Source organism: Pinus tabuliformis, chromosome 9, assembly GCF_031772625.1.
Source record: "Pinus tabuliformis cultivar Carrire ecotype Pingquan chromosome 9, CPIR1, whole genome shotgun sequence".
NCBI classification, from domain to species: domain Eukaryota; kingdom Viridiplantae; phylum Streptophyta; class Pinopsida; order Pinales; family Pinaceae; genus Pinus; species Pinus tabuliformis.
Genome location: NC_142307.1, coordinates 1,011,899,162 through 1,011,908,213, shown reverse-complemented (window position 1 = coordinate 1,011,908,213; position 9,052 = coordinate 1,011,899,162). Strand labels below are relative to the sequence as shown.

General features: G+C 38.1%; 1 protein-coding gene across 1 annotated transcript; it reads left to right on the top strand.

Annotated features, from left to right (window-relative positions):
- Positions 1-4,315: 4,315 nt before the first annotated feature.
- On the top strand, positions 4,316-8,364 carry LOC149152146 (E3 ubiquitin-protein ligase AIRP2-like). Its single transcript, XM_089445703.1, has 5 exons — positions 4,316-4,748; positions 6,659-6,809; positions 6,976-7,042; positions 7,203-7,437; positions 7,550-8,364. The coding sequence occupies exons 1-5, from the start codon at positions 4,657-4,659 to the stop codon at positions 7,770-7,772; spliced, it is 768 nt and encodes a 255-aa protein (XP_089301829.1). The 5' UTR covers positions 4,316-4,656; the 3' UTR covers positions 7,773-8,364.
- The last annotated feature ends 688 nt before the right edge of the window (positions 8,365-9,052 follow it).

Below are 9,052 nucleotides of genomic sequence, written 5' to 3'. Positions count from 1 at the left end.
ACACTCCAGATCCAATGGAAAGATTCTTGAATCCTTCACCTCCACTTTGATCGCCCTCATTCCGAAATCTGACAACCCCACTACATTTGATGACTACAGACCTATATCATTATGCAACTGAATCTATAAGATCGTGGCAAAGATTATTGCAAATCGGATGCGACCCATACTATCCAAGTATATTTCATCCGAGCAATTTGCCTTCCTACAAGATCTACAAATCCATGAAGCAATGGGAACTGCCCAGGAGGTACGACACTCTCTGCACTCCGATCCTAAAGGTATACCTCTCAAAATCCTTTGATAGAGCAAACTAGTTGTATATTAGAATGTTGTTAACCCACCTAGGGTTACCTCATGATTTCATTAAATGGATCATGAGCTGCATCATTAATATACCTTTTTTAGTGTGCTTGTCAATGGCGCAACTTCTCCCTTTTTTTATTCTAAAAGAGGTCTCCAATAGGGTTGCCCCTATCCCCTTTGCTTTTTCTACTGATAATAGAAGGTCTTAGTAGGTTGGTCAAAGAAGAATTCAGAAGAGGCAGATTAAAGGGAATAAAAATCATGGATGATTGCACTTTGACTCATCTGTTATTTGTGGATGATGTCCTTCTATTTCTTAATGGAAGCATTGGAGACCTAACAATCATGAAGAACACAATTGCTTTATTCCAAACAGCCACGGGCATGACTGTAAACTGCAACAAGTCGACCCTCACAGAGGCAGGATGTTCTCCCCATGAAATCCATTATGCGTTGCAAAGGTTCCAGTACACTCTTCTTAGGCTGGAAGATGGACTCAGATATTTGGGCTACAAGCTGAAACCTCTGGGGTACAAGATTACAGATTGGACCTGGCTCATTTCCAAAATGGAGAAAAGACTAAACATTTGGTACGACAAATACCTCTTCAGGGCAGGCAAACTTACTCTCATTAAAGCTGTCCTAGAGGGCACCTCGGTTTACTGGATGTCACTGGTATGGATCCTCGGGGGTGTACTAACCAGAATTCAGGCCTTATGCTGCAGATTCCTTTGAGAGGGACAATAGTCAGGTAGAATATTCACATGGGTAAAGTGGGAGACCCTAAATTTGCCCAAGAAATGGGGAGGATGTGGCATAAAGAAATTAGAAGACTTCTCCACAGCTCTGGCCGGGAAACTAGAGTGGCAACTTATTACAACAAATAGCCTATGGACTAAGGTGGCATGTTTCAAAATATATTGCCCCCGCAAACCTGATCGATTGGGTAATCCAACCGCAAAGATTACATTCAGGGGTTTCAATTATATGGAAGGCGGTAATAAAATCACTTGACATCATTAGGGCTGGCATCACATGGAAAATTCAGTCCGGAATGAAAGTGAGGATTGGTCTGGATCCATGGATTGGATGCGGGAATATATATAGGCTGCCAAACAACCTCAGATCTTTCCTCAGAGACAACAACATTACCCATATTGGCCACATAGCCAACTTTGATCGCTCCACCCCATTTCAGCAAGCCTGGAAAACGACTCAGAGATTAAACATTCCCCATCAATGGACACAACAATGGAATACCTTCATCAGGGCCCTCACTGAGGCACATATCCAGATTAGTGAGGAAGAAGATGAAGTCATCTGGGCACTCTCAAAAACAGGGAAATACACACCTAAGGAGGGATATCTAGTTCTAGCTGAAGATCGTCGCCCACAAGTTCTAGAGTCATGGTGGAAGCATCTATGGAAGCTAAAGTCCCCCCCCCCCCCCAAGGAGTAGACTTCTCATGTGGACTATACTTAAGAACAAAATCCCCACTGGAGACAATCTACTCAAGCAAGCTCATCATGGCCCTTTCTGGTGTCACCTATGTAAATGCAACAATGAATCCACCTCACACCTATTTATCAAATGTTTGGCTGCCCGAGAGCTATGGCAATCGATCTCAGCCGTGATTTCTTCCCCGACAAGGTGGCAAGGCACCTCTATAAAGGAAGCTTGGTTGAATTGGTGGACAAACGCTTGCCCTAAAAAACTCAGAAATCTCCCATTACTTATATGTTGGGGATTGTGGATAGCTAGCAATAACCTCATATTCCAAAACTCCTCGTCGCACTGGCCCTCCATTGCTTCTCGTATCATCTCGGACTACTCCATCATACCAGACGATGAGGAGACAACCCGACCTCAAACCATCATACCCGAATCCATCGACCATACAAAGCCTTGGGCTTATTTTTACGGGTCCACCCAAGAGGACGGATGCAGGGGAGGGCCATTCTTAACCTCACTGATTCTCATTCCCTCCATATACAGATGGGTTTAGGGGGAGGTACAAATAATTTTGTAGAGCTATCCTTTGCAAAATTCCTCATACAACACGCACTGCAAATCCAATGTCGAGACCTTCAACCCTTTGGAGACTAAAAAATTGCTTGTGATTGGATTAACAAAAAATCTAGATGCTCTGCATACACACTATCACACATTCTGGAAGAGGCTCATCGTCTTATTACTTCTTTTGGAATGCATGGTATTTGCATGCTGAATGTCTGCTGCTGAAACAGAACACGGTAAAGGCTTAAATAAAAAGCAATGTAGAAACCATAATTTCAAGTAATGGCTATATTTGAACAATAATATTTAAATTATGATATTAATTTATTAATATTAAAAAATACAAAATTTTAAATATTGTAAATTAATTAAATATATTTAACTAAAAATCATGTACTAACTTAGTAACTGGAGAACCCACAGTAAAAACCATTTTTCTGTCAACGTTTCAAATCCCAATAGGGATCCATCATCAGGACTATTATTGAATGTTGATAGTACAAGAGCTCAATTGCGAGATATAAATAGTTATGAGGTGAGTTGTTTTGACCAAATTCACATATAAAATTTATTATCTCTCAAATCTTAAAAATGATTATTAGGCAAAACAAATCAATTAAAATTGTCAACTGAAAACCAATTTACAAGTTCAAAAAAAGATTCCAATTAAGTGGAATGGATCATTTGAAATCAATTATATTAAAAAATAATTTTTAATAATTGAGCCAAAATATTTAAACTTGATACTTTTCACAAATATTTTAACAGGTGATATCAATTTCATATACATTTATATATAAAAAAAATGTTAAAAAATATTTTAATATTGTATAAAATAAAATATCAATATAAATTATAAATAAAATATTTTAATATGAATTAATATTAACCTATACTTAAAAATATATTAATATCAAAAAATCAATTTAATGTATCGTGAGAAAATAACTCAATATACATGTTATGTAATCTCTATAACATTAAAAAATACACATTATTTTTTACACTCTAAAATAACTTGAAATATTAAATAAATACTTAAAATAAATTAATACCAATAATTATTAAAAATAATATAAAATATTTCAAAGTAATAAAATAAAACATTGTAATTCCTTCCATTAAAGTTTCAGTCTCCAATGATTTATCAAAACTAATAAAATAAAGCAAACTTTAAAGGACTTTGATAAATACATAACCCATTTGTGGCCTCTCAACTTAAAAGTGTGGGAAGATACTTATATTAAAAAAACAATTATTACTCTTTGTCTCGATCAGAAACACTAAATATCTATCTATTTATAAATAATTATATTCTTTTGATGAGCCTTGCTCTCACCACAATTGGATAGCTTTTGTGCAAAGATATATTGGAACAATTAGTGTTCATTAGCATGGTATAATTTTGAAAACACCATAACATTGAATTTAATATATATATATATAACATTAATTTTTATGTTTACTGAAAAACCTTGTAACCAGTGAAAGAATGGGATGTTTTTTGGGTTTAAGAAGAGAAGAGATTAAGCATATTATTCGATAGAAAGTGGTGGAATTTGGGCCCATAGCCGTTCCCATTACATTTTTATTATAGAATTTGATTCCCTCGTGAAAACTTTTGGAGGCGTGCAGCCCAAGCTAAGGTAAGGTCTATGGTCTTTATTAAATAAATCCTGAAATGCGATCAACCCGGACTTTGGAAATTAGCCCTTCCCTAAAAAGGTACCCGGTACCTTGAAATAATTAACCGATAAATAAAAAAATGTTATAACGTCGTTGGCGCGCGTAGCAGGTGGCCCCGTCCGGATAAGGGCTGCCATGGCAATGTCGGGACTCATCCGAAAACAGCAGGTGATTAATCACCTTATCTGGGATTCACTGACAAATCTGCCCACGTCTACATGGCCTTTTTTACCTTCCGAAGCTCTTATCGTTTTTTAATGTTTTTACCTCTTCACCCCTGGAGTTTACCCTTTTGGTAAATGCAATCAATTCTGTGGGCTATTGAGGTATTTGTGCCTTTTATTATTGCGGGTGCGCGGGCCATCAGTAGTTCGGTCGATGCTCTGGTGGGATTTATCTCACGGGTCTCAGCGGATTGTCGTTCAAGCATTATTGGGAAAAAATTGGCCAAGATGATGGTTGGTATTGGAGATTCCGAGTGCAGCAAAAGAGGGGTTGGAATGGTTTATTAGGAGGAGTTTGATGGGCTGTCAGGGGTTTTTGTTGTGGCTGCCATGGAAAGGTTAGGTTGAAGATCGGTCGGTATTGAGGGGATTTGTGAGGGTATTAATTCTGTTTACAAAAGCTTTGAAGGTTAGGCCAAAGAGATGTATTTGGTGGCAATGGGTCAAGCGCAGGGGAAATCTTTCAAGGATTCTTTGAAGGGGCTTGAAGCAGACATTCAGCATGCAAATACCTTGTAAGTCTCTGTTTTTTTTTGGTCGGGGGTTTTGTCTTTGTGTGCAGATATGTCTTCTTAAAATATTATTTGCTGTTCGTGTGGTCTGAGAGTTTGGTATTAAATTTATCCAAAGGGGCAAAGATTCTATATTTATTACAGGAAGAGGGCTTTTCTGCTATTTTCCTGGTTTATAGGGGTGGTAAGGATTCTCCCAGTGAGACACCCAGAGATAGTCACGGTTCGATAGAAATGTGTTAGGTTTAGACCAAATTCTTAAGGAAGATATATAATAATCTTCCTTAAGCTTGAGTTGTCAGGTCTGAGGTAGCTATTGTGCTCAATTTGCTGAGGGCTTGCTGTCTGGGGGAGGCAGACCATTTGGGGGACGGCTTACTCCATGGACGTCAGCAGTGAACCAATTACTCGTTGGCCATTAATTGTGGTTTTATTTCTGTAAATAATTTGAATATAGGGTTTTGGATTGGTATTTGCTTCTTTGATAAAGCAGTGGCTGTGCGACTCTGTGCTTTTTGTGACAAAGCTTCTGGGTGTCATTACCTAGAGGGAGGCTCTCGCAAATTTATTTATTTTTGTCTTTAAACGAAAAGTGTCACCATATCTAAAAATATCGCCTGAGCCTTGCGAATACTCCCGAATCAGCTCTCTGCGTAGCCATGCGTCTGAGTTAACTTGGTCCCGAGTCCGGTTATCTGCCTGCGACTTAGAGTTGCTAGAAGCGAGCCCCAAAAGCTTGAAGAATGATTTACGCCGCAGAGTTTTGCCGGTTTTTCGCCGGTCTTTGCAGAGTATGAGTGGCACTCTTGCACTGCAATCGTGCCGATTAATTTGCTGGGTGGAGGATGTCAACAGGGGGTGTCTATCAGCACCGTAATAAGTCAGTTACTTACTCGACTGGACCATCTGGTCTGGTCTTGAACATGCAATAACAGTCGGGGAACAGTTATTTCTAGCAATATTATATTAAATTGACCTTGTAAAGGCATGCCTGGTATTACTCGTAATTTTAGGCTCTATTCCAGGCTATTTTTCCTGAGTGGACTGATAGTGCTGAGTGCATTATATAATCTAGGAGAGGGATCTCCATCAACAATTCCTGTTGTGTCATGGTGCATTGAATATAGACATTACATTAAATGCTTTGAGTACTGACATTACCAGACTTTGAGGTTGCAAAACTCGGGGATATGCATATCCCGGGGTCAATCAAATGGTGGATATACCAAATATTAGAATTTGAGATACGAAATCTTGATCCTTGTAACCTGAAGGTGGTTATCAGACTTGGGTATCCATGGGTCTGTGGTTATCAGATTTCAAGTCTCATGTGACTGGATATTTTTCTGTTTCATGTTGCATTCTGTCTGCCATTCTTTCTTCATTCTCCGGCTACATTTCTGTCTAGCGTGGTTGTTTTGCAGCTTCTTAATGTATTCAAACTGGCATTTATTTCATGAGGAATTCCTTTGCTTGAGTACACGTCAAAGAATTATATCATACCTAATTTAGCTTATTTAGATTGTGTAAATATCATGAAATATGGCCAGTCTGGGTGTGGCTTGTGCAATGGTATTCTTTTGCACATTCCTCTAACTTGTGATAGGCAAGAATGATTGAAATTGAAAGCCTAGGGCTGGCATTGGGGTTATTTTAGTCTTGTATATCGAACTGGCATAAGGGAAATGGAAGTAACATTTTGCTAGTATATATTGTGTGCTTATTTTACAAGAGTTGCTTGTGCCACAGAAAATGTTAAAAAGTGTCACAATGATAAGCTGTCAAGGTTGAGTACCCAAAAGAGGAAAATGACATTCAATCCTATGAATGCAGGAGATATGCACTCATACTATTTACAATTTTAATTAGTATGATATTTTATGTTTCATGAGGCACTTTCAAAACTTTTGCAGGGCATCTGAGTTTCCAAGGGAATATGACGGTGCTTGTCTTCAAATGAGATTATCTTACAGCCCAGCTGCACACTTGTTCCTTTTCCTTGTGCAGTGGACTGATTGCAGCCTAGCAGGTGCATTGGGTTTGCTACGCATATTGATATATAAGGTTGGTCTATGCTGCATATTTTCCACCACACGCAGTCTATATGTATACATGTATGGAAAAAAATTGCCATGGGAGGGTGGCAAATATTTTAAGGATTATTTTTCACCTGTTGTTTTCTTCCTAAATTTAGCTTCATGTTAAGTTATGATAATTATGCATTTTGCAGGTGTATGTAGATGGTACCACAACAATGTCTACTCATGAGAGGAAAGCTAGCCTTAGAGAATTTTATGGTAGATTATCATTCTGAACTTGTCTTCATATGGATTGTGTCATTTGCTTTCTCATTTCCTCCCCATTTACATACATTTATAAACATATATTTCATGGAAGTCTCTTTCGGGCTTTGGATTTGTTCCTGGAAGATGCCTTACTATAAATTTGTCTTCACAGCGGTGATATTTCCTTCTTTACTGCAACTTCATGGAGGGATAACTGAGATGGAGGATCGGAAACAGAAAGCAGTATGCATGGACAGATACAAGAAAAAAGTTGATGAAGAGAGGGGGCAACTATCTGACATTGATTTGGAGCGGGAAGAAGAATGTGGAATTTGTATGGAGACCAACAGTAAGATTGTCTTGCCAAATTGCAGTCATGCCATGTGCATGAAATGCTACCGTGAATGGTAAGAGACTCTTGGTTTTCTATTTGTCTGTCTGTCTTTATTTGCCATGTGTTTGGGTAGTTACAAAGACAACTGGGATTCAAATAAAAATAAAAGTTTCATTGATTTGCAGGCATGCACGATCACAATCATGTCCTTTTTGTCGTGATAGCTTGAAGAGAGTAAATTCAAGGGATTTATGGATATTCACTGATAATGGAGAGGTCATTGACATGGCAACGTTGGCGAGGGAAAACTTAAGAAGACTGTTTCTTTATGTTGAGAAATTGCCCCTCTTGGTTCCAGAGAGTGTGTTTGATGTTTATGATGCTCATTATGATTCTCACATCAAGTGAATATTTTGAAGGCTTGTTGTTGAACAGGTCATGACTGACATTTTCTCTTCCTTATACCTGTATCTGTTAAATGATATCACATTGGTTGCCTCTCATCAAAAGATGAATCATCTCTGCCTTTTGCCTTTACATGGTCCCTACTCCCTCGTTGATTGCAAGAGGCAAACAGGGTATGAAAGAAGGTAAACATTTTGTGAATCCAGCTGGCTTCGTATCTTGTACCTAATAGTAATGTTTACGTCCACTTGTACAGCATAGGACATTTGTTCATAGAATGCAATTTGGAGGCCAGTATGATCTATCTGTGATCCGGTTGGCTTTCTGTAAATACATGTAGTTATGGGTTAATGGCAAAGTTGGAATGTGTTTGCCATTAGCTTCTTTTAACAGTATATGGATTCAGCTAAAATGGGAGGCATTGGGAGCTTCTCTAATCTCTGAAGTAGTTGGCGGGCAGAGGTGCATTATTACCTTTATCCCCGGCCTCGAGCATTTGAGAACGGCTTCAATTAACTGTTTAAACATTGGTGTACTGATGTTCGCAGGTTTGGAACATTCTCATTCTAATAAGTGAAGAATTTGATTCAATTAAGTTTCCAGTTTCTCACTCTGTGCCCTGTATTTGGCTTTTCTTGTTAATATTGGTGGCTATCTCATGTCATTGCACTTATATTTTGTTTTATTTAATATCCTGTTTTACCTAGAGTCCCACAATGTTCTATTGAGATAATAGAAGGATATGATGGAACGTTCAATTCAAGCAGCTTTTTGCTATGTGACCCCTTTTTTAATTATAGCCATGGACTGCATAGCTTTTTGATTTGCTTTACTGTTATAAGTGGCATATCTGGGATTTACTAAATATACTTCTGGTCTATCTGGGATTTGAGTCACTTGAAGTTACGTTTTATGTATGTGATGTTTTAACCTGCCAGCATATCATCTTGCCAAAAGCTAAATTGTATACGAGTACAATGGCATAAATATCGGATCTATGCATCTTCCAATGGAGGCTGATAATGTTCTAATCCGTTATGCCATTGCTTTTTGTATATATCCAAATGTTAAATTAGGCTAACAAGGATAAAGGAAGTCAACCTAAGGCATGGTTCATCGATCAGTGTCATGCTTTTAGAGTGATAGGAGCAAAGGCCATGAAAATTTCTGTTCTGGTTGTGAAGGATGTTCATTCTTGGCAATAATATAATTCAAAGCTAATTTTCTCCCATTAGGATCATCATCTGGATTTAGTTACAACCAGCACTTGGTAGATGCTGCAT